This window comes from Ovis canadensis, chromosome 14 (genome assembly GCF_042477335.2).
Source record: "Ovis canadensis isolate MfBH-ARS-UI-01 breed Bighorn chromosome 14, ARS-UI_OviCan_v2, whole genome shotgun sequence".
Lineage (NCBI taxonomy): Eukaryota > Metazoa > Chordata > Mammalia > Artiodactyla > Bovidae > Ovis > Ovis canadensis.
Genome location: NC_091258.1, coordinates 48,781,545 through 48,806,251, shown reverse-complemented (window position 1 = coordinate 48,806,251; position 24,707 = coordinate 48,781,545). Strand labels below are relative to the sequence as shown.

At 54.5% G+C, this 24,707-nt stretch overlaps 3 protein-coding genes and 1 pseudogene across 17 annotated transcripts in view; 2 read left to right on the top strand and 2 right to left on the bottom strand.

Annotated features, from left to right (window-relative positions):
• The window catches only part of PLA2G15 (phospholipase A2 group XV), a 19,761-nt gene extending 4,669 nt beyond the window's left edge, over positions 1 to 15,092 (bottom strand). Inside the window, exons 1-6 of one of the 3 annotated variants that reach the window (XM_069550211.1) lie at positions 14,830 to 15,092; positions 13,897 to 14,345; positions 4,335 to 4,491; positions 1,746 to 1,864; positions 1,399 to 1,497; positions 776 to 1,000 (exon numbers count right to left, since the gene is read on the bottom strand). In XM_069550211.1, the coding sequence (XP_069406312.1) occupies positions 776 to 1,000; positions 1,399 to 1,497; positions 1,746 to 1,864; positions 4,335 to 4,480 (589 nt within the window). In that variant the 5' untranslated portion in view covers positions 4,481 to 4,491; positions 13,897 to 14,345; positions 14,830 to 15,092. Of the gene's footprint in view, positions 1 to 775; positions 1,001 to 1,398; positions 1,498 to 1,745; positions 1,865 to 4,334; positions 4,492 to 8,585; positions 8,834 to 13,896; positions 14,346 to 14,829 lie in introns of those variants that run through there. The other 2 variants (XM_069550210.1, XM_069550213.1) reach the window with 2 other exon arrangements.
• On the top strand, positions 5,618 to 6,037 carry LOC138418498 (small ribosomal subunit protein uS19 pseudogene; annotated as a pseudogene).
• Positions 13,732 to 21,957, top strand: ESRP2 (epithelial splicing regulatory protein 2). Of its 11 annotated transcripts, none has more exons than XM_069550162.1 (16): positions 13,880 to 14,037; positions 14,227 to 15,550; positions 15,639 to 15,767; positions 17,244 to 17,357; positions 17,485 to 17,599; positions 17,938 to 18,036; positions 18,263 to 18,317; positions 18,388 to 18,495; positions 18,570 to 18,702; positions 18,781 to 18,823; positions 18,980 to 19,281; positions 19,392 to 19,604; positions 19,700 to 19,898; positions 20,043 to 20,229; positions 20,541 to 20,706; positions 20,782 to 21,957. In XM_069550162.1, the coding sequence occupies exons 2-16, from the start codon at positions 15,353 to 15,355 to the stop codon at positions 20,869 to 20,871; spliced, it is 2,151 nt and encodes a 716-aa protein (XP_069406263.1). In that variant the 5' UTR covers positions 13,880 to 14,037; positions 14,227 to 15,352; the 3' UTR covers positions 20,872 to 21,957. The 11 variants fall into 11 exon arrangements, 9 of the variants coding, with proteins under 9 accessions (XP_069406269.1, XP_069406264.1, XP_069406266.1 ...); XM_069550161.1 differs by having other exon boundaries at positions 18,385 to 18,495; XR_011248666.1 differs by having other exon boundaries at positions 13,732 to 15,550; positions 18,385 to 18,495; positions 20,075 to 20,229.
• NFATC3 (nuclear factor of activated T cells 3) overlaps positions 21,817 to 24,707 on the bottom strand; it is a 93,747-nt gene continuing 90,856 nt past the window's right edge. For all 3 annotated transcript variants that reach the window (XM_069550152.1, XM_069550151.1, XM_069550155.1), the window contains one exon: positions 21,817 to 24,707. Coding sequence is in view for 1 of the 3 variants with exons in the window: in XM_069550151.1 (XP_069406252.1) it covers positions 24,586 to 24,707 (122 nt within the window). In the remaining 2 variants the exon portion in view is untranslated.

The following is a 24,707-nucleotide window of genomic DNA, read 5'->3' as shown; positions in this document are numbered from 1 at the left end:
ATGGGGCTCATATCCAGTCCTAGCAGAGGGAGGAAAGCCCTCTGGCTCCAGCTGGCAGGTTCTAACAGTTGTGAAAAGGCAGGTGGATTGGAAAGGAACAGGGAAGGAGGTGGTTTTCCCAACTGCCAACCAAGCGGGCCCAGATAAATCTGCACCTGCTTCCTCTTTGTGTTGCCCACAGAGGCTGCCTGTGGCTGCAGAGTGAGGTGTAACTCATAAACAGGAAGCCGAAGCCCAGCCTTCCTTCTCTGGGGTGAAGGTGGGGATGAAGAAATGAGGAGGGGGGTCAAAGAGAGGGAGAAGTCTCCTGCAGATAACTTAAAAAAATTTTTTTTTTATTGTTTGGGAGTGACATCTTAGTTTCCTGACCAGGGATTGAACCTGCACCCCTGGGAAGTCCTTCCTCCAGAAAATTCTGGATCAATCCAAGTTAGATCAGCCAGGCCCACACAGTGTGTGTGTGTATGTGTGTGTGTGTGTGTCTGTGCGTGTGTACATGTGTGCCCTATATGACCAACAGTTATGTCCCTCTATGCACATGCTGCAAGCAACTTACACAGATAACAAGGGTCATCGACTACAGAGGTGAATTTAGAAGTAGTGTTATATTCTCTTTTAGAAAGAGATGTCTGGAAAAGAATACCACTCTGGAGAGGGAAGGCTCTGGACCCAAGAGAAGAGACATGAGGGTAGCCCAGGAAGACTCAAGAGAGGGAAAGAGACTGTGTCACCCCCAGCACCAGCCCTCCTGACGCTGGGCCAGGTGGGATCTTACCTGAGGCCAGGACACGCAGGGTCTTGGCCACGCCCCCCCAGGGCGGACCCAGTGCCACGAAGGCAAGGATGTACTTGTCCTTCCAGTCCTGTGGCTGCTGCTGCAGAAAGTACAGCATGTACATGTTGCCCATACTGTGGGCCACCAGCACCACAGGGCCCTTGTACAGCTGGTACATCTCCTCGATCATCTTGCGGAGGGCCAGGAAGTAGGGCCCGTTTTCATCTGCAGGCCAAAGCCAGGCGGGGGTCAGGTAGGAAGGGTCCTTGGGCCTGAACCATAAACCATGTGTCAGGCCAGACCCAGGACTACACGGGTGGGGAGAGTGTGAAAATTCCAAGGGGAGGGGTCTGGTTTCCCCTCAATTTCCACAAAGGGAGCAAACAGAGGCGCTCCTTTCCCCTTCCTCTGCCTCATTTGCTATTCCCAGGGCTCAGAGGCCCGGAAATCTTGGGCTGAGGGTGGGGGAAAGACAGGACAGGGTGATCAGGGATGGGAGCAGTGACAGCTGGGCTGGATGCCAGAGACTCGGATGTAGGGGAAGGCCCAGGGCCTGTGGTGGCTGTGATGTCCTCCTTCCCACCTCCCATGGCCTCCAGGGGGAAACCAGAGCAGCCACTTACTTGGAGCTCGGCGCCAGTCATAGGGGGCCCCCCGGAGATCCTTGCCTCGTTCGTAGCCCCAGCTCACAAGGCCTTCCACCATGGTATGCAAATAGGAACCTATAGACAGAAATGCTTAGGTTTAGACAGAGTACAGTCACTGTCAGCCAACCACACCACGCCTACCAAGGAGATTGTGACATCTACAGCTAGGAGATCCCCAGGAGAGCGCTCTACAGCTCTGTGCCCACATGGATCAGAGATGGTTCACGAGCCACCCCTTCAAACCAGCAGGGTTCTTCCCACTCTAGGAACCCCTCAGAACCTCCATCCCCATTCCCTAGGGGGCATGAGGAAGGGCTACATACCCACGCTGCTTTTGCTGGGGTCCAGGAACTCCAGTGAGAAGGTGTCCCCAAAGCCAGGGACACGCACATCCACACCTTCGGGAAACTGGGTGGTGTGGGACGTTTGGTTGTAGACCAGCCTGCCAGGAAGGGATACTGAGCCAGTGACCCAGAGGCAACACCAAAGTTGACATGTCCCAATACTGTCCTGGGCCCTGAGCCATATTCCCTTCCCATCCTCAGGTCTGGTCAGATGTATAGAGACCAAAAAAGTAACAAAGCAAGTTCGTAAAGCATAGATCCAAGTTGTTGCTGTTTAGTTGCTAAATCATGTCTGACTCTTTTGCAACCCCATAGACTGTAGCCTGCCATGCTCCTCTGTCCATGGAATTTTTCAGGCAAGAATACTGGAGTGGGTTGCAATTTCCTTCTCCAGGAGATCTTCTTAACCCAGGGATCAAACCTGCATCTCCTGCATTGGCAGGCAGATTCTTTACCACTGAGCCACCAGGGAAGCCCACAGATCTGAGTAAGCCCATCTAAAGGAGGACCCCATCAAGGCTCACTCCAGAGACTGGCTCCAGAACCCACAGGCAATATTCCCTTCTCCTCACTGTCACCCACATGAGAACGCACATTTTAGATCTTGTGGGGAGAGGGACCTGGGCTGCCAGGCCTGGCTCTGCAATGAACATCACACTCTACCCCAAAACTCGAGCAGCCTAACTTTGCAGGCTCCCACCACTTCCTCTCCGTGGATTCAGTTCCCGCCATCCACCCTAACATGACCCAGGGCAAGGCAGATGATGAATGCAACACACAAAGAAACCAGACAGAGAAACCCTGAGCACCAGTGGCTGCTGTGTGAGCTGGAGGGCAAGGCCTGGAGAAATGATGGGGCCAGGGTGGTAGGAGACAGAAGGAGAGCCTTGTGCCAGGTCAGGACTTCTGCTCTAGCCTCCCCTGATAATAAGGAGGCAAAGGTGCCCGAAGAAACACAGGCTAGACCCGCAGTCCCCAGAGGTCCTGAGTCCCACCCACCCTTAGGGATCAGCCACAGAAAGCTGATAAGTACCCAACACTGGCCCAAATAAAAGTCCTGGGACCCACTCTCTCCAGGGCGATCTGGAGATCATCCCAATGGCCACTCAACAAAGTTCTAGAAGGCCAAAGCACTCTGGTCTGGATGCAAGTCCCAACAGGTCAGAGGCCCAAGAAAGGTAGACAAGCCCCTCTCAGGGTCAGTCTGCCCCTCCAGCTGGCATTACCTGAGACCATTACGCCTCCACCACAAAAATAGAAATGCAGATCAACATCCCAGAAATAGCCCTGATCACACAAGGAGGAGGAAAAGAGTCAAGAAAGTTGGTGAAATAAACAACAGGGAAAGGCAGGACACCCAGAGAATTGGCTGGAACCAGGCAGTGTGCCTCCAAGGAAAACATTTTAATTTGTAAGATTCCATTCAGTTCAAATACTTACTGAACACCAATTATGTTTCAGGTTCTATAGCTTTAAAGATAAAAGAGACACAGTCCCTGCCTTCAGGGAGCTCCGTGTGCTCAGAATATGCTCAGGAACCCTGAGCTCAGAGATACACAACTCTGGGTTGAATTCCAGTTTGCCATTTATTAGCTGAGTAACCCCAAACAATTTTGTAACCATTTTGAGCTTCCAGATTTCCTCATCTGTAACACAAGTTACAGCACTGTTTCACAGGGTTGCTGTAAGACTCAATGAAAAAAAGTGGGGGAGGTATTCTCTGGTGGTCTAGCGGCTAGGACTTAGCACTTTTACAGCTGGGGTCCGGGTTCAAGCCATGACTGGGGAAATGAGATCACGCAAGCCGCACAATGCGGCCAAAAAACAAAGAAAGAAGAAAATACGTAAAATACATAGTGTCTATGTTCAATAATGAGTAATTCTCATCAGTGACTATCTTATAATGGGAGAAACATCCTAGAAAACTATGTTTGGCAGGCCAGGAATACAAGTTAGAAGAGGCAGAAAGAGAGATTAAGAGCTCTGAGGGGTGGCAGGGAGACTTTACAAAGGTATCAGTCTGGGGAGAGGGACAGTGGAGATTTGTTTGTTTGGCTGCACCACGTGGCATGTGAAATCTAGTTCTCTGACCACAGATCGAACTTGAGACCCCTGCACTGGAAGTGCAGAGTCTTAACTACTGGACCACCAGGGAAGTCCCAGGCTTGGGTTTTAAAGAGTGAATGGGAGAGAGTTGATCAGGCAAAGGGTGGCCCAGAATGAAAGCAAGTGGAAAGGAATCCCAGGAAAAACAAGCAGCTGGAGAAGCAGGCGTGACCAAGGCAGAGGCAAGGGAAGGTATTGGGGTAGGGGGAGGTGGTAGCGCAAAGCAAGGCTGTGAATAGCAACTGGGGCCTAGAAACCACAAACAGGGCAAGAAGCACTGGAGAAGGGAAGGGGAGAAAGTTCTGGCTGGGAGGGCACAAGAGGCAGTGCAGACCAGATTGGGGAAGGGAGAAAGGTCAGTGACCTGGAGGTCCTTTGAGGCACAGATGAGCTAGAAACAGGCTCTGGAGGCCTCTTTGGACTAGGTCACGGGGCAGCACCCTGCTGTGCCCCAGCCCTCACCGGATATTGTCGATCCAGCAGTCAATGATGAAGGGCAGCAGCAGCTCCAGGTTCAGCCACAGTGTGAAGTAGTGATCCGTCTTCTTTGAGCAGACGTAGTGCACGACGGATGGCTTGTCCAGCTTTGCCTCCAGCTGGTTGCCCATGTCACCGGGCACTGCAGGGGGACACAGAGCATGAATGAGGCCCTGGGCCTGGCTGGATACCCAGTGGCCTTCTCCCCACAGCTGTCCCAGGCTGTAGAGCAGGTGATACTCAGCAGGGCCGTGTGGGGCTCCTAGACACAAAAGCCTTTCTGTGTCCACCATTTCTTTGATTACGGGAAATAGGCTTCTTTCTGCCTCATGACTTCCCTGAGTTCCAAGGGGCAGATTCAAGCAGTGGTTAATTAGCAAAGGCAGGGGATGGGAGACCTGGGAGAAAAGTTAGTCAGAAGACAACCATGCAGCCTTGGGGCAAGGCCCTGTTGTTCTCCACACACAATATAGCTTTGAGCCATTTTTCAGATTTCAAAACCCCCTCCAGGTAGGAAAAGTTAACATGTTATGGATGGTATGCTGCCCACATCAGAAGTGACAAGCAGATTCAAGGGATTATATCTGTTAGAGTGCCTGAAGAACTATGGACAGAGGTTCGTGACATTGTACAGGAGGCAGTGATCAAGACCACCTCCAAGAAAAAGAAATGCAAAAAGGCAAAATGGTTGTCTGAGGAGGCCTTACAAATAGCTGAGAAAGGAAAAGACGTGAAAGGCAAAGAAGAAAAGGAAAGATATACCCATCTGACTGCAGAATTCCAAAGAATAGCAAGGAGAGATAAGAAAGGCTTCCTCAGTGATCAATGCAAAGAAATAGAGGAAAATAATAGAATGGGAAAGACTAGAAGCACAAGCTGAAATCAAGATTATTGGGAGAAATATCAATAACCTCAGATATGCAGATGACACCACCCTTATGGCAGAAAGTGAAGAGGAACTGAAGAGCCTCTTGATGAAAGTGAAAGAGGAGAGTGAAAAAGCTGGCTTAAAACTCAACATTCAGAAAACGAAGATCATGGCATCCGGTTCCATCACCTCATGGCGGACAGATGGGGAAACAATGGAAACAGTGACAGACTTTCTTTTCTTGGGCTCCAAAATCACTGCAGATGGTGACTGCAGCCAGGAAATTAAAAGACACTTGCTCCTTGGAAGAAAAGCTAGGACCTAGACAGCATATTAAACAGCTGAGACATTACTTTGTCAACAAAGGCCCGTCCAGTCTTTCTGAAGAACTGACAAGACGATGGAAGTGGAACAGAAGAGGAAGCGGACATTCTGCAAGTTCACCTGCTGCGGCGGCGTGGACCTCAACCAGCTGCTGGACATGGCCTATGAGCAGCTGATGCAGTTACACAGTGTGTGCCAGCGGCGGCAGCTAAACCACGGTCTGCGGAGGAAGCAGAACTGCTGCTGAAGCGGCTACGCCAAGCCAAGAAGGATGTGCCGCCCATGGAGAAACTCCAGGTGGTGAAGACAAACCTGCCACATGATGATCCTGCCCGCCATGGCGGGCGTCTGCAACTGCAAGACCTTCAACCAGGTGAAAATCAAGCCTGAGATGATCGGCCACTACCTAGGAGAGTTTTCCATCACCTACAAACCTGTGAAGCATGGCCAGCACAGTATCGGGGCTACCCATTGCTCCCGCTTCATTCCCCCTTGAGTAACCTGCCAGCCAATAAAGGCAACAGCTGCGGCTGCTGCTGCTAAATCGCTTCAGTCGAGTCCTACTCTATGCAACCCCATAGACGGGAGGCCACCAGGCTCCCCCGTCCCTGGGATTCTCCAGGCAAGAACACTGGAGTGGGTTGCCATTTCCTTCTCCAATGCATGAAAGGGAAAAGTGAAAGCGAAGACGCTCAGTCGTGTCCGACTCCTAGCGACCCCAAGGAGTGCAGCCTACCAGGCTCCTCCGTGCATGGGATTTTCCAGGCAAGAGTACTGGAGTGGGCTGCCACTGCCTTCTCCGTGTGGGCCGCATACTCTCCATTAACTGTTAACTTCTTGTGACACTCAAACCCACCCACTTCCATTCCTTCACTGTCCCACCTTCAAGGCCCTTCTCAGTCCCAGTGACCTTTACCTTTTCTCCCAGTGACCTTTGAGACCTCATTGCTCCCACATGCCACAAACATAGCCCCATGTAGGGTCCATGATCACTAATAGGACAACCAGTGTTTGGCTCTCCTGGGCATTCACTGGACTCCAGCTGTGAACCCAGGCCTGCAGAGGACAAGCCCTCCTTGGGCACCAACCTACAGTGTCCTCAGGGCAGACACGAGAGGGAGGTATGGCCCCGGCTCTCATCTCCCTTTGTGATGTGGTGCAGAAGTGGGGAGCATGACAGGCCCTAGATGACACACCTGTGGACTAGACAGTGCAGTGGCGAAACCTTGGTCACTGTGTCCACCACAGAGGAAATATCTGAAGGAGGAAGTCACCAGATCTGCTCTGCCTGGATACCCTTTGCCTTGGTCAGGGCATGTGGTCTCTAAAAGGGTCACTTCCTAGAACTAGGGAAAGAGCCATCCACGTGCCTTTCTCCTCAAGTAATACAGGAAGAGGTGGAAATAGCTTGCTACAGTTCCATCCCACTGCCCAGGGCCTTCTGTATTCCTCCTCTGGCCTCTACTTCCTCTACCACCAACTGGAGACCCACTCACGAAGACTTGTCACCCTTGGATGCTGATCCTCTGATGGCCAAGGTCAGGTCCCTGCTTTGTGCCCAGAAACAGCTTGTCTGCTGCCCACCATGGGGTTTCCCAGAACGAATGTCAATAGCCTCATTCTCTGAGAAGCTAGGCAGGTTAGAATTCCAGTTGCTCTGTGTCTCTAGGTACACCCTGAGGCTCCTCTGCTGTGATGGAGGATAACTAAGAACTGAATGAATAAATGAGTCCATTTAGCACCAATCCAGGAGAAAAGGCCTAGGATCTGTCCGATCAGAGACCACATACTTCCCAACGCCACATTCTTCATACTCAGTACTCCTTAGGTCCACACTATGCTCCTGGCAGGCCCCCAGGGTGATGTCCAGGTGACCCAACCAGTCTCGAGCCCTGACCATCCACTCCTACCCCCACTCCATTACAGACAGCCTGCACTGCTCAGCTTCCTCCCTCTGATACATAGTTCCCGCTGCCTGGAACTCTCCTGGCCTCAGGCTCCAGCTGCGCACTCCAGGAAACGTCTCCTGACCCCTGATGTGATGGATGGATTCTCTGTGTTTGCCTAGCACAGACCTTACCTCTGGAGATCATCCTGCAAACTTACAGAAGGCAAGGCCATATATGCCCAAACTCCATGGTGAACCTGGGCCCAGCATCCCCCAGGGAGCATGTCCTGGCCCAGAGTTCCTGGTGAAGGACCCCTGGGATCACACTGCCTGCCAACCCCAGCTCTTCGTGGGAATGATGGCTTGTATGAGGCATCCAAAGCCCCCAAGACAGAGATCTCATCCCTGCCATACCCACCACAAGGAAATACTGCTGGCTTCTGTACAGCTCCCTGGGCTAGAAGCGAGGAGGAGATAAGACTGGAAGGTTGCCTAGCCCCAACACAGCACAGTCCAAGTAGGTCTGACAGGGGTAAGGGTGCCATACAACATCTGTTCATAGCAAGGGTCTCAACCCTTCCCTCCACCTGTATCCATCCTCAGATTCCCTTGAGCCTCCTCCCTCAGGCCCAAGGCCACATATTTGATAAGTTAGGGGAAAGCCCTGGTGGCAGGCTAGGAGAGTAATCCTTCCTCAAAGAGCTTACTTTCAGTAATGCCCCTCCTAAATGTGTCGGGCTGGAAGGGTGGAAGGAGACAGCCTACTAGCCAAGCCCAAGTCAACACTGAAGCCCCTGGGGGCCAACTTCGAGGGCACTCTACCGCCTACCCTCAGGAGTAGGGTAAAAAGCCTCGGTCTTTCCAGCTAAAAAATGGGGATAAGGAGAGGCGAAGCTTGGAAATGAGACGACCCCGCGGACCGATGCATAAACGCGCGATGCATAAACCCTCCCACTTAGTCCCACGTTCTACAGGGAAAGGTGACAAGAGTTTGACCACACCCGCGCCCAGCATAGCGGGAAGTGGACGGACCGACCCAGGTGACAAGTCATACGCTCCTCCACCTCGTGCTTAGAGGAGATGCAGACAGCCCCGCCTGCACCCCATCCAGCCGGACGCACGAACGAACGGACCCACAACTGGACGCGCGCCTCACCCAGCACCACCGGTGGCCGACTTCCAGCCGGGAGCGCAGGATCTGCGAGCATCAGGAGGAACAGGAGGCCATCCATGAGCAGGGTGGAGCGGTAGAGGCAGAGGAGACCCATGGCAGGGACCGCAGCTCCGGGCGAGAGGGGAGGACTCAGCTCGGGTCTCGTGCCTAGGCCCGGCAGGCAGCGACGCTCTTAACCCCGCCGCTCGCAGCCTTCACAGCAGCCGGGCCAATCAGGACCCGCCTCCTGCAAACGGCCAGCCAATAGGAACTAGCCTCTAGGGTAGTCCTTCCCAGTCGGAGCTCACCGCCCCGCCCCTACCCATCCCTGGCCCACTCCATTAACCGCGCTGCACGCCGAGCGCATCGATCGATAAAAGCTCAGCCCTGCTTTCGCGCACGGTCTCAGCGGTTCTCACCCAACCCGCCTCTGCTGGGTACCCAGCTCAGCCCTCCGCATCTTAAGTCCACGATGAGCAGCTCTTATCCCTGATTCCTGGCGCTTCCCTCATCTAGGATGCTCCGGGCCGAGTGGGAATTCAGGGTACAAAGCTCAGTAACTCGCCGCTGCTGAGCTACCCGGGTCAAGCCTGAGGAAGAAGAGGATAAGTGAGCCTCGGGCTGTTCTTGAGCCGGAGGAAACTAACCAAGACCTTTGTTCAACTCCCAAACAGATTCTTGGCACCATTCCCCGAGAGCACCTGAGTTCAGGCAACATTGACCCAAGGACCCACCTGCCATCTGCCTAGGGTAAGGCCAGGTCAGCGTGTTTCGCTTCCCAGTGAGAGTTCAGCCCGCCTGTTTCTGGAGTGTGGAATCACCCTCTCACCCGTATCCCTGGCCAGTTTGTTCGCCAGGTTAAGAGTGGGCTTGAGCCTCAACCCTGCGCCAGCCCAAAGACGAGTTCCCCTGATGTTCCTCCACCATTGCCAGCCCACGCAAACCGGACATCCAGAGAGGACACAAGTTCTCTATGCATGGAATGTTGGGGGGGGGGGGCGGGGAGGCGGCAGGGACGGGTAGCAAATAGAGTGGGCAAAGGTTTGACAGCCAGTAATATTCTGGGACCAGGCATCACTTTGGAATAGAGAACCAGCATGTTTGGAGAGGAGCTCTTGACCCTTCACACATCCCTTTCTTGAGAGCCAGTCAACACCGTGGTCATCCCTGGCTGATTCTGTGACCTTTTCCTGCCCCTTCCTCCCTTTCTCCCTCCCTTTCTTTCTCTTAGTCAGTGGCTGATAGTTTCTAACCTCCTGGAGTGACCCTCAATGAATCTACTCACCACCTTGGCCTGCCCCTCCCATGTGCTTTTAGTGAAACACATTTGTGGTTGGGATACTCTCCTCTCTTAAGGTCCAACTATCTTCCACCTCAGACCCTGACCCAGGGACCCCCTTCCAAAACCCTTCTTCACCTCCATCCCAGACCATAGCAGAGTGGCTGCTGAGGACTGATCTGGTGTAGACCCAGTATGGGTGACCATACTGGGCAGATGTCTAGAGCCAAGGGTTAAGTGGGGACAGGGTGGAGATCAGGACAGCCTGGGCTGCCTTGGACTCTGATCACAGTCTAAATGCCTTGTCAGCCCAGCGGCCTCAGGTGCCTATGGGCCCCTCAGAAGGTGGCCCTGTCCTTGAGAGTGTTTCCCTGCTGGCCCCCTCCCATAGGCCCTGAAGATGATAGAGCCGTGACCACTGGAGGAGGGGGTGCCAAGGTCTAGTCAGTAATAAACCAGTGCAGGCACTGTGGAGAGGGGCCAGAGGGTGAGGGTCCCCCATTTTTAACATGATCCCCTGGGCTGAAGACCTCTAGATACCTCCTTGACTTTCAGACGCGTAACTACGTGGTCACCAAATTTTCCCAGCTCTACTCTCCCAAAGCCAGATTACCCGCATCTCCCTAGCAGCCTCCTCACTTATGTCCCAGTTTATGCCCTTATTCCTGTGTCATTAAACATTAAATCAGATCATTGAGACTTCCCTGGCAGTCCGGTAGTTAAGATTCTGTGCTTCCACTGCAGGGGGCACAGGTTCGATCCCTGGTCTAGGAACTAAGAATTCTCAGGGGAGGTAAGTGACTTGGGAGGCGATGTTAAGGGCTTCTCCTTTCACTTAGGCTATCTTAGGGTGAAGTCTCCAATGCCAGCAGCTCCTCCCTGCTCCGCAACACCAGGTTCCGTCGATGGAATCAGTGCGCCCTCTGGTGGGTACTTAGCGGCTATTCGCGGAGCAAATACATGGAAATGGAAACTCCAGGGAACCCAGTGCGCTAGCTATTCTGGAGGCTTGCTAGAATAGGTAAGAAACGGTCGCAGCTGGCCCAGCTGGGGGCCGCTGGCCGCTGAGGGTGGGGATAGGCCTGGGCTGGCGACTTTGGATCGCTGCGATGGACCCCAAGCAAGCGCTCAGCCTCAAATCCTCCGACAACGGAATTATTTCCTGGGAGTGAGGAGAGTGAGTTTACACCATTCCTCGTTTTGGAGTTCCACAAGAAAAGCCACACTCCTCAGGTGAGGAACCCCACCATCTGCTCAGACATTCATGTACCTGCAGCTGGAGCGCCCACTGCCTTAGTGGCAGGCTTCCAAGCGCTGCAGTGAGGACGGGATTCCGCTAGCTTGCGGGCAGGCTCACCGCACCACGTTGCTTTTTCCTGAATACCCAAAGTACTGTTTGGAAAAGGAATCTGTCTGTGCCGTTGGAGTCTCGCTGACGTCTCTCGCGTATCTTATCTCTGATTCATTCATTCGTGACTTGTGAACACTAGCTAGTAGCAGGGTGAGGATGGGGGACATTTATCAGTGAAATACAGAAATTTCAAACCGCAGTGGCTACCCTTGCTACAGAGGGAGGTGCCTTGAGGGGAAAATCTGGAGGGAGAGCAGGGGTTAACTAGGGCAAGGGCGGGTTGGAAGGAGAGGCACAGATGACACTCTAGTACAAAGCTCCTGTGGCCACAGGGAAGGTTACTTTTGATGGAATACGGGAAGAGCGCCTAGTCAACCATTCATTCATTCTTGAGATACTACTATGTGCCCGGCAGGTCCAGTGATAAACTTTGGATAAGCCTTTCCTCAGGCAACGGCAACCGACTCCAGTACTCTTGCCTGGAAAATCCCATGGACAGAGGAGCCTGGTACGCTGCAGTCCATGGGGTCTCGAAGTTGGACACGACTGAGCGACTTCACTTTCACTTTTCACTTTCATGCACTGGAGAAGGAAATGGCAACCCACTCCAGTGTTCTTGCCTGGAGAATCCCAGGGATGGGGGAGCCTGGTGGGCTGCCATCTATGGGGTCACACAGAGTCGGACACGACTGAAGTGACTTAGCAGTTCCTCAAGGATATTCTCATGGGGCTGGGTTAGAGTGGGGGGTGGGTAGGGGATGGATGGTGGGGTAGGGAGACAATAAACGATTTATCGTGTTAGGAGTTGTTTTAGTGGTGGCAGAAGACATGAGAGCCGGTTGGGGGACAGGAATCCGGGTTGTTTAGTATTAATGGGGTGATCTGGGAGGACCATCTGAAAATAAGTAAGGGAGCTCAGCAAAGCAGGGGGACCAACGTAGTTTTAACAAATTTAGTTTTTCAAGAGTCCTAACATCAGGAATTATCATGTGGGGGGCAGGGGGCGGACAGGTGCGCAGGTATCTGGGGGAGCCATCCCACGCTTGGGTTTACTACTCAGCAAGGACCTGTACACTCATGAATGCGTCTCCAGTGGAAATGCGCTCAGGACAGCTAGAGGTACCAAGGGGTTACCTCAAGCGGGAGGATTCCCTGGGAACCTGACGTTGAGACCTACCTGTGCTGAATGATGAATAAAAAAGGACCTAGCGCAAAGGGAATACCAGACCATCTGACCTGCCTCTTGAGAAACCTATATGCAGGTCAGGAAGCAACAGTTAGAACTGGACATGGAACAACAGACTGGTTCCAAATAGGAAAAGGAGTATGTCAAGGCTGTATATTGTCACCCTGCTTATTTAACTTATATGCAGAATACATCATGAGAAACTCTGGGCTGGAAGAAGCACAAGCTGGAATCAAGATTGCCAGGAGAAATATCAATAAGCTCAGATATGCAGATGACACCACCCTTATGGCAGAAAGTGAGGAGGAACTAAAAAGTCTCTTGATGAAAGTGAAAGAGGAGAGTGAAAAAGTTGGCTTAAAGCTCAACATTCAGAAAATGAAGATCATGGCATCTGGTCCCATCACTTCATGGCAAATAGATAGGGAAACAGTGGAAACAGTGTCAGACTTTATTTTGGGGGGGCTCCAAAATCACTGCAGATGGTGATTGCAGCCATGAAGTTAAAAGACGCTTACTCCTTGGAAGGAGGGTTATGACCAACCTCGACAGCATATTCAAAAGCAGAGTCATTACTTTGCCAACAAAGGTCCGTCTAGTCAAGGCTATGGTTTTCCCTGTAGTCATGTATGGATGTGAGAGTTGGACTGTGAAGAAAGCTGAGCACTGAAGAATTGATGCTTTTGAACTGTGGTGTTGGAGAAGACTCTTGAGAGTCCCTTGGACTGCAAGGAGATCCAACCAGTCCATTCTAAAGATCAGTCCTGGGTGTTTGGAAGGAATGATGCTAAAGCTAAAACTCCAGTACTTTGGCCACCTCATGCGAAGAGCTGACTCATTGGAAACGACTCTGATGCTGGGAGGGATTGGGGGCAGGAGGAAAAGGGGGCGACAGAGGATGAGATGGCTGGATGGCATCACCGACTCGATGGACGTGAGTCTGAGTGAACTCCGGGAGTTGGTGATGGACAGGGAGGCCTGGCGTGCTGCAATTCATGGAGTCGCAAAGAGTCGGACACGACTGAGCGACTGAACTGAACTGAGCGTGAAGGTCTAGTGGTTGAATGGATGGGGATGCCAGGAAGGGTGAGACTTAAATCAGGTAACCGCCAGGATGGCCCGGGGCTCTGTTGTCTAGGAGTAGAGCCCAGACTGGAGCCTGGCGAGGGGCGATACACGCCAGCGATGTTTTAGGAGAGGATGGACTGCTGTTGGGGTGAACTGCAATCAGCTGCAAGGGCGTGGCCGGGAGGAAGACTGGACTCCGCCTGCGCATGCGCTCTCCTGGTCGGGTGAGGGAGGGGCTTTACCTCCCTGTTGCGTCCCGCCCACCGGACAAATATTTGACATTCCAGGCTTATCTAGAGGAGGGTGGTGCCCGAAGAGCGCTTTTCCTCCTCCCCCGGGGCCTAACTGGCTCAGTGAGTCCAGGGGTGGGGTCAGCGGGCTGGCAGTTGGATGACGGTCTAACCTAGGACAGCGAAGCGCGGACACTCGCCTGCAATCAAAGAGAAAGCGCGGGTCGCCAGCAGCCGCTGGAAGGCCAGTGTGCTTTCCCTTTGCTTCCCAGCCGCCGTGTCCCGGGCGCCTTAGTCTCTTCATCCGCCTAGTGGGGACGCAGTGCAGCGTATATTAGAGGGTAAGGCCTCGGAGGCGCCTCCTCTACGCCGGGCTCTTTAGCTCTCATTCGTCCGAAAGTCAGAACGCAGCGCCCAGCCTCTCTGAAAGCGTGAAATGCGGCTCGCGCCCCAGTTCCAGATCGGGCTTCACAACCCAGTGTGTCTACTCTCTCTGGGCTGGAGTCCCTTCTCACCGGATTCTTCTTCAGTTTCTCAGTCACATAAACGGGAGAATTTGGGGAAGTCCGGGACGGCCTGGAAACTCACCATAAAGGATCTTCACCAAGCCCGACGGGACGAAAGGGTGCTGGGAGCCCTCCACGAGATTCTGTCCAAAGAGAAGAGATGGAGGATCTGCGGCCTCCTTGAGCACCTTGCACTTCCGCCGCTAGCCCTCATCGGGTAGCGCGCTCTCAACTCAGCAACAGGCCTGTTATCCAGGCGGAAGGACGAAAGCATACCGCAGCTCTAACGTCGGGTTGGGGCGAGGCTCCTTGCTGGGGCAGTCCGGCTCAGCGCCGTCTAGAGACCCGCTCTCGGGAGCTGGGGCGGGGGATGTGGGAGACGCGCTTCTTCCTTCCCTAGAAACGAGGCCTGCGCACGTCCGACCGCGCTTTGGCATCGCAGGCACTTCCAGGAGCCCGGCTAAGGCCCAGCCTTCGCACCTGTGTTCACAAACCCTGCCCACTGACCTCTGGTGAATCCCCCAATGGTTCTAATGCTCTCTTGTGCTTCCGGCCACTCTCCTCCCACCCCAGTCGACCTCTGGCAATCACCCTACAAGCCTTGGGGTGATACCTGGTAACACTTACCGCCCCTTTGACTTCACCCCTCCAGACCGGCCGTCGTGACCCCCCACAGCCTCTGGGCTGCCGCTTACGGACTGAAGAAGACCCCCAGTTTTGCACTTTCCTTGGTAGAGCCCTGGTGGGAGAAGGGAGTGGGAGGGGATGGGGGGGTCGCCCCAGAAGTCAGGCAGGGTCGGCTGCGGGAGTGGAGTCTGGGTCTTGAGCGCGACCCCAGGCCGGGAGAGCGAGTGTGAGCGTCCAGGGCTGGATTCTAGCCGCCCTCCCCCACCGTTCCCGGGCCCTCGATCACGTGGCCGGCGGGGCCGACAGGTAACTCGCCCGGAGAGGGCGGGGGCCGGTAGCCGCCCCGCCCCGCGGGGCGCCGCGGGCGGGTCTCAGCAGCGCCCACTGCGCCAGCCGGGCCGCAGGTGCCGCCCCCAACACACGGTGTCCCGCCCCAGCCGGGCCGCGTCTGCCATCGGTCGGTGCGTGCGTGCGCTTCGTCGATCCGCGTGTATCTGGCCGAGCGCCCCTCTCCTCTGCGGCCATGACTCCGCCGCCACCCCAGCCGCCGCCCCCAGGCCCGAACCCCACTGCAGACTCCGCTGCCGACCCCCGACCGGGGCCTGGACCCCTGGTCGTACTGTTCGGGGCCACGGCCGGTGCGTTGGGGCCGGACCTGGGTTCCGACGAGACCGACTTAATCCTCCTAGTCTGGCAAGTGGTGGAGCCGCGGAGCCGCCAGGTAGGGTGGGAAGGGGGCGCTGAGATCTCCTGAGAGCTTCGGGATCCCAGGAGCGCAGTGGCTGATCGGTTTTCCACGACGTTCGCAGGTGGGGACATTGCATAAGTCACTGGTTCGCGCCGAGGCGGCCGCGCTGAGCCCGCAGTGCCGCGAGGCGAGCGGCCTGAGCTCCGACAGCCTGGCGCGGGCCGAGCCGCTGGACAAAGTGCTGCAGCAGGTGAGCGCGGGGGCCGGGGTGAATGTAGGCACGGCCGGGCTGCAGGGACATATCTCGGCGGGAGAGGCGGCAGGAGGCGAGGCCTGGCGCACCACAGCCAAGTGGCCAGGGTGGTAGGACGGGTTCCTGTTGTTTGAAACTTTCAGCTACTCCCTAATGTGCGTGTGTCCGCGTGTGTCGGCCGTTCCAGGGGGGCGTCTTTTCAGACTTTACAGTGATCCACTCCTGCTGAGGGGGTGGAGATGGAGGCTGCGAGACCCCTCCCAGAGTCCCAGGCCTGCGAGGGGAGGTAGGTGAGACGCCTTTGGGAACCTGCCTGGCCAGGTCGTCCAAAACAGCAGCCGGAAGCTGAAAGGGCCCAGGGGCCCAGACTTGGCCACAGGTCACGGTCCGTGCCGCTTGTGTCCTCGGCCCACCCACCCGCCTGGGAGACGCTGCAGCGGGGCGTAGGGCGGTGTCTGCCCCGGAGGTAGACGCCGCCAGGTGTAAGCTGCTCGTCCAGGCCTGTCTCGGTCGGCTGGCCAGGCATGGGCGCTGTCCGGACCCCGCCTGGGGGGCTACCTGGCTCCTGAGTGCAAAGGCCTGGCTGAAGTGGAAGGCGGTTCCCTTTGCTGTTTTTCTTGTCTTCTTCACTGCGCTCACCCCTGTGCCTGACTCTTGGGTGAAATGACTGAAAATGCTTTACTAGCACAAATTCTTTTATCCTCCGACAACTTTGGTGGTTCCTGATGAGGAAACAGGCACAATGATGTGAAACATGAGTCTGTTCCAGGACTGCCAAACTAGCCCCCACTTGGGATGCGTGGGCTGGGTCGCCTTGCTCTGCTAGCCTCAGATGGGAAAGCTCGGGCTAGGGAAGGCTCTTGGGCCTGTGGTTTGTGCTCATACGTGTTCGCCGGCGGGGATGAGAATGGGGGAGGGGCTGGGCCGCTTCCCGCCCCCTCTATGAGCAAACACCTCAGTGCCAGCCGGTCGATCGGGTCTGGGTCAAAGCTCATGCTGCCCCTGGCGTTCAGGTGTGGAGCTCTGTCCTTGAAGTTTTTCGGCCCCCGGGTTGGTCAGGCCTAGGGGCGGGGCTGCCATTGACCATGAGCAGGCTGGGCCTCCGACAGGACTGGGCCTCCCTCACCTGTCTGAGGGTGGTGCCTGGTCTGGGACAGGTTTAACCTGCTTTGTCCCGCCCCTCCCCACCTGCTTGTCCCACTCCACCAGGTGTTTGCTCTGGCCCCATTCCAGACTCCTGGAGTGTGTGTGATGGGGGCTCGGGTGATCTGTGACTACTCCCATTTGGCCTGGAGGTGACAGTGGAGGGAGCGGGTGGGACACAGAGTCAGGCCCAGCAGGCGTGGCAGCCTCCTCCCCAGGCAGGGAAGGGCTGAACATCTGGCTGAACCAGCTTTGCAAGCCTGCACCCTCCCTCCCCCTGCCCACCTGGCTGTTAGTCCGTCTGTCTCTCTCTTCACTCCCTATTCCCAGTTCTCACAGCTGGTGAGCGGGGATGTGGCTCTGCTGGGCGGGGGCCCCTACATGCTCTGCACTGATGGGCAGCAACTGCTGCGACAGGTCCTGCACCCTGAGGCCTCCAGGAAGGTATGCCACCACTGAGGGTGCAACAGGGGGCACAGTTCCCAGAATGCCCACTCTCACAGGGCGGGGGGCAGCGGGAGGCCAGGGCAGCTCAGTTCCCTCATTCATCCCCATTCCCATGTGCCCCCAGAACCTGGTGCTCCCCGACACCTTCTTCTCCTTCTACGACCTCCGCAGAGAGTTCCACGAGCAGCACCCGAGTGCCCGCTCTGCCAGGGACCTCACCGTGGCCACCATGGCACAGGGTATCTGTGGCCCAGCAGAGTGAGGGTGGAAGGGTGGCTGCAGGCTGGATGTGTCTTGAGTATGCACATGCTGGCAGGTTGGATGGACACATGTAGGTTTACATGAACTGCTCAGCCCCCGACTGCAAGTCTGTGTGTCTGTGCTGGGGCACATTTGGAATGTGGGCATATGTCTCCATTTATCTAGGCTGCGGGTCTGTCATGGCACAGATGAGCCAAGCCAAAACAAACGTGTTTGCTGGGATTCTGCGTGTTTATGTAGGGGCTGTGAGCTTCAATGGGACATGTCAGTTGCCCTCTTGTGCTGGGATTTCCTCATTGTTATTCTCTGCTCATAGACTTGGGGCTGGAGACAGATGCCACAGAGGATGATTTTGGGGTGTGGGAAGTGAAGACAATGGTAGCCATCATCCTCCACCTGCTTGAAAGTCCCAGCGGTAAGGTTCCCCTCACCACCTTTCACCTGTTCTCACGGCTGGGTGAATGCCTGCCTCTTACTTCCTCCAAGTTCCCCTCCGCACGTGTCACCTTTTCTGAGAGGCCACAGGTGAAAGCCCCTTTGTTGCCTCCTCATCCCACTCAAACTGTCCTTTTTGCAGAGCTTGGTGGGGAGACACCCCTCCCCCACCAGACCCTGCTGACCCACATGCCATCTCCTCTCAGGTCAACTGTTTTTGAAGCCTGAAGTGGTGAAGCAGAAATATGAGACAGGGCCTTGGTAAGTGAGGAGGCAGGGTTGGGGGTGACAGCAGCTGGACAGCTCTGATTGTGCCTTGCCCCCACAGCAGCAAGGCCGACGTGGTGGACAGCGAGACTGTGGTTCGGGCCCGTGGGCTGCCATGGCAGTCATCAGACCAGGACGTGGCTCGATTCTTCAAAGGGCTCAATATTGCCAGGTGGATACAGCAGGGTGGGTGGCACCGGAGGGCAGGCCCACCCAGGAGGGACTAATGCAGTGCTGGCTCTGCAGGGGTGGTGTAGCACTGTGCCTCAACGCCCAGGGCCGCAGAAATGGTGAGGCCCTCATCCGTTTTGTGGACAGCGAACAGCGGGACCTAGCGCTGCAGAGACACAAGCACCACATGGGCGTCCGCTATATCGAGGTGGGGCTCTAGGGCTGGGAGCAGAACAGGGCAGAGCTGAGGCTGGGCAGGCATGAGACCCACGAGCTGTCCCCACAGGTGTATAAAGCAACAGGAGAGGAGTTTGTGAAGATCGCAGGGGGTGAGTGTGCTCCCAACGGTGCCTAGTGCCCCCGGCTCTTGACACATCCTGTTTTCTCATGCCTCTTGCCTTCCTGTTCCCCTGGGTGCCAGTGTGGGTGGGTATTTGGAAGGGCACAGATGAAGTCAGTAGGTGACTCCCACGGCCTCCCCCAAGGCACATCGCTAGAGGTGGCGCGTTTCCTGTCACGGGAAGACCAAGTGATCCTGCGGCTGCGGGGACTGCCCTTCTCGGCTGGGCCAGCAGATGTGCTAGGCTTCCTGGGGCCAGAGTGCCCCGTAACGGGGGGCGCTGATGGGCTGCTCTTTGTGCGCCATCCTGATGGCCGGCCCACGGGTGATGCCTTTGCCCTCTTCGCCTGTGAGGAGCTGGCACAGGCTGCGTTACGCAGGCATAAAGGCATGCTGGGTAAGCGATACATTGAACTCTTCCGGAGCACTGCAGCTGAGGTGCAGCAGGTGAGCCCCCCAGGCCCCACCCCCCACGCCCATGTACCTCTCCAGGGTGCCCCTTCTCTCTGGCCTTGCCCTCCTTGGCATAATCAGCCTGCTGCTTCCTTTCCTTCTAGGTCCTGAACCGCTACGCCTCCAGCCCACTCCTTCCCACCCTGACTGCTCCACTGCTGCCCATCCCCTTCCCACTGGCAGCTGGGAGCGGGAGAGACTGTGTACGCCTGCGAGGCCTGCCCTACACAGCCACCATTGAAGACATCCTTAGCTTTCTGGGGGAGGCAGCGGCTGACATTCGGCCTCATGGTGTGCACATGGTACTCAACCAGCAGGTAAAGCTGCTGCCCAGGGGGACCAGGGGAGCCCGCATGGTTAGGAGTAAGGGATTCTTGCACATGACGGACAGCTCACAAGGTGGTGTGCACAGGGCCGGCCTTCAGGTGATGCCTTCATCCAGATGACATCAGCAGAGCGGGCCCTAGCTGCTGCTCAGCGCTGCCATAAGAAAGCAATGAAGGAACGCTATGTGGAGGTGGTCCCCTGCTCCACAGAGGAGATGAGCCGTGTCCTGATGGGGGGCACCTTGGGCCGCAGTGGCATGTCCCCTCCACCCTGCAAGCTGCCCTGTGAGTGTCCCAGGGGCTGGGGAAGTGGCATGTGGGAGCCAGGCTGTTATCACCCTCACTTTCTATGTGGGGGGACTCCTCTGGCTGCCCCACCCAGGGCAGTGCTGGGCTCCCTGCAGATACACTCTCTGCTTCTGCCTCTAGGCCTCTCACCACCCGCCTACACCACCTTCCAGGCCACCCCGACCCTCATTCCCACTGAGACAGCAGCTCTGTATCCCTCTTCAGCACTGCTCCCAGCTGCCAGGGTGCCTGCTGCTCCCACCCCAGTCGCCTACTACCCAGGGCCAGCCACTCAACTCTACATGAACTACACAGCGTACTACCCCAGGTATGCTCAAAGAACTTCAGTCTTGCCCTCTTGTCTTGGTTTGTGGGAGGCTCATGATCCATGATCCCCTTCCTGGACCACATAACTAAAGGTCTCTTGGAGCTCCCTTATTCTGAGACAGTGTGGGAGTGACAACTGTGGGCTGATTGATGCCACCTACATACTGGAATAGGGAGGACTCTGTGCAGGCAGGGGTTTCAGGGAGGAGGAAATGAACCAAGCACAAGGCAGAGGCAAGGGAGGAAGTGGGTAGGGCTCGGTCTAGGCCATAACGGGGACTACACTACTAAATCCCTGCCTTTTCCCCCCAGCCCCCCTGTTTCCCCCACCACTGTGGGCTACCTCACCACACCCCCTGCAGCCCTGGCCTCTGTTCCCACCTCTGTGTTGTCCCAGCCAGGAGCCCTGGTCCGTATGCAGGGTGTCCCATACACAGCTGGTATGAAGGATCTGCTCAGCGTCTTCCAGGCCTACCAGGTGAGGTGTGGCTGGAGTGCTGGGGAAGCTGGCTGAGCCTGGGGCTCCCTGCCTAAACCTCTGTCCCTCCTACAGCTAGCCCCTGATGACTACACCAGCCTGATTCCTGTTGGTGACCCAGCTCGCACTGTGCTACAGGCCCCCAAAGAATGGGTGTGTTTGTAGGTGAGGGAGCCAGGAGATAAGAGCTGACTGATGTCCTCAGCTAATGGGACTCTACTGTCTCCAGAGAACCAGCGCCCTCAACCTGGTGGCTTCTTTCTGGCTTTTCAAAATCCTCAGAAGGCCCCCATAGGAGATCAAGCTCCAGCTCCATCCCCCAACTTACTGCTCTGCCTGTCCACCTCAGAGATGATGGCTGGACCCTGCATGCAGGGCTGGGGGTGGAATGGCGCTATCCTGCTCCCAGTGGTCGGATCTGGGCTGCTTAAGTAGCACCCAGAGAGCCTTTGTTCTGTTCTGGCTATGTCCTGTGCCTACAGATTCTGGGGGGCTGATGTCCACAGCAGGCTTGGTTTCTTTTTAAAAAATGTAAGCCCTGGTGCTTTCAGTGTATGACTCCAGGGAGCTTCTTTCTGAGTAAAGATACCAGTGTCCTACCTTCCCGTCTCTTCTGACGGGGTGCAGGGCAGCAGAGTGTGCTGGTTCCACTCCCCAGGATACTTGGACCTCTGTGACTACACTGTGCCAGGGGTGGTCCCACCTAAGGATGCTGGCCTCCCTGGAGCTTGGCACAAGGAATAGCAGATGGCAAAAATCACAGTTTTGATGGACTCTACTGCAGTATCCCCAGAGGACACTAGGGGGCAGGAGGCCCCCACAGAAAAACTCAGGCTTGACTTGTAAAGGGACTTCTGCCTACTTTTCATGCACATCTTGGGCAGGTCAGTTTTCCTGAACTCGACAGACACCTTGGAATGTCCTTTGCACCCACTGCAGGGTGCCCAACTGAAGCTTCAGAAGGAATTTGGAATTCTACCCTCTCCTCTGTAAAATAAAGGTTCCTAGCCAAATGGACTTTTTAAAAGCCCAAGTGCCCTTCCCTTTGGCACACAGTGAGGGGCTCCACACCAGCCCCATGCAGAGGAACACTCAGGCAGATTTCAAGGAGACTGTTGACCTGTCACCGTTTATTATTTCAGCACTGTAACTGAGGAGCCTGAATTGCTGGCTTCTTCCCTTTGTATTTGTGTAAGGAGCACTGTACTCCTATAAGAGGTTTTAAAATACAAAATGTACAAGAAAACACAATCTCAAGTGCTGTAAACATAACTGAGAACCAGTTCCTTAACTGAACATCATCCATTTTATAAAATACAAGGTTTAACTTGAACCCACCTGAGCCATACAGATGACCATCTGTTCTGAGTATCAACAACAGGGCTTTACAGCCGGAGTCAGCAGAGCTCTGTTGATAGGGGCTAGCCCTGGGGAGGGGTGGGATGCACCCTGGGCAGCAGCACCACACTCAAACTCAAAGACATCTGTTCCCCTAAAAGCTGTTTTCAGCCAAGCTTCTTGGTGCATCTCCACTAAGCAGAAGGCTGCTCATCCCCTTCCTCAACCCAAGGCCTAGCAGGGCTGGAGAGGAAAGGGGTGGGCGCTAGCGCGTGCCCAGCTGCTCAGTGCTGTTACTGGAATTCAATTTGCATAGGCCAGTGGATGTGTGCTGTAACACCCCTATGTTGCACAAAAAGTAAGGTCTCTGTCTACAAAGCCAAAAAATACTGTCTTTTACACCAAAGCTTTTACAAAGCTGATACAAAACTGCTTATGTAGTATACAAAGCTCTATTTTAAAATTTAACTTTTATTTTAAATAGGAAAGCATTTCTAGTGCTACAGGCATCAAGGTATTTAAAAGGCATCAAATTTTGGTGCATAGCAACTCTGGATCATAGAGGCTTTTATTCTTGAGGGCAACAGAGCAACCCCCAAAGGCTCTTCCAAGGGAAGCTCTTGTAAGGACCCCACGTGAGGTGGCCACACCAGGGGCATGAGGGCGGAGGAAAGTCTGGCCATCTCAAGAGGGTCAGCCCCCCAAAACCCTCCAGAGGAAGCTCTGGGCTTCCAACCACAGGCCCTGAAGCAAATCTCGCTATCTACACTCCGTGACACAAAACTCACTTTCAAAGAAAATGTGAAAACACTGGGCTCCAAGAAGGACTAGAGTGATTTGCTGAAAGACAGACATTTTTTTCTAACTAACTTTAGGGAGAAACTGAAAACATTGTGGCTTAAAGGAAAAAAAAAGACCATACTTCCTCATTGTAGGTCAACAGTTCCTATCTGGCTGACTAAGAGATGGTGGACACTGAGCTGGCTCTCTCCACCCAGGCCTCACTTGGCCTCAATAGAGAGTCCTGGCATCTGGGACCTACAATCCCCTGAAGTAACAGCAATGGAGCCTGTGACCAGCCCACCACACTGTCTCTCCTATGTAGGCACTCAGAAAATTTGCTTCCTGAATAGAAGTACAACATTTCATTTGAAAACGTACGGCAAGCTTCAGGGGCCTTGAAATAGGCCCAAGCCTTGGAACAGGAAACTAACCCCACTAAGGGGATGGCTAAGGGCAGGGTTTGAAGAGAACCCAGGTTGGGCACCTCCTTTGGTAGACAGCAGGCTGGAGTTTCTTGCTGGCTCCTGTTTGGGCACCAGCCTTACCAGCAGCAGCACCAGGGCATCTTTGGTGTGGAGGGTCAGGTTTACAGTGGTATCTCATTTTTGGATCTGCCTCAAAGCCTTTTAGGGAAAGGTTGCTTTCTAGGCCATGTGGATGGGGCAGGATAGGCCAGGATCATTTTAGGCTGTAAACAATGAGGGAAAAGCCTCCCATGCCAGTGCAGATCTTAAGAGCTTCCCATCTGGAATCCTGCAGGTCCTCTGCCCTGGTGTTGAAGCATAGCTCATTTGTGCTTGGCTTCTGACACAGCCTGGCCTCTAGAGATGAGCTAGAAGCAACAAAGTTGCCTAAACAAACCATCAAGAGACCGTGGCAGCCAAATGCTGATGCTTCCATGTGGAAAAGGTCTGGGACCAGAGGACACAAAAAGGAAAAATACTCCACAGCCTACCTGTTAGTAGGATGGCAGGAATTAAAGATAGCAAGCTAAAAAAAAAAAACCCCATCATTCAAAGCTCCCTTACATGTAGTTAATTTACCCAAGGCCCTGAGGAAAAAAAAGTAATTTCAACATGGAGATGGTATGGAGAGACAGCAGGAAGATTACCTAAAAAGTTACAAAAATGCTATGCTCTGGAATGTCATTTTGTATTCCAACACTTCAGTGATTGGAATGGTCTCTTCTCATTTTACCTAAGAGTTTACTTTTATAAAGAAGTATGAGCTACATTTGGCTTTACTTCCTACGAATCTATGAAAGGCTTCCAGGACACATGCTGAGTTTCTGAGGCATAGGTGTGGGCTTGGGGTAATTTTTTTTTTTTCTTTTACCTCTGGAAAGTTTTATCAAAAGTTTCTACTTTAAAAATATCATCAAAGCTAAAGAGTCCTTCAAATGACCTAAAGCAGTACAAATCACCAATCCTAGCTAAGCAATCAGGTCACCTGCAGAAGCAGCGCCTCTGAAATGGACAGACTGCTGCATTCACACTCAAAGCACCCATCATATAAAAGTATCCTATTTAAATATAAAAAGCAAAGCTCATTTCTCCAAAGATCAAACAGCCTGTACTGCTCCTGTTCTCTTACAAAATCTTCCCAAGGCCTGAGTTGGAGGAATGCTGCTTTCCCCACGTTCGGTGATCCCAACTCCTGGCTCCATCCTGAAGGTTGCAGAGTCGGAAACCCAAGGTCCAAGGAGAGAAACATGCTGAGAAGTACATGATGGTGGACACAAGGCTGTAGTGAGCAATGTCAGAGCCCGTCGGATCTTCCTAAATCCAGGGAACTGGGACCCGGGAGGGGAGTCTGCCTGTTCGCCCCTGTCCCTTGGGAAACGGAAATCTGGGACATGTCTCTCCCAATTACCTCGTTCA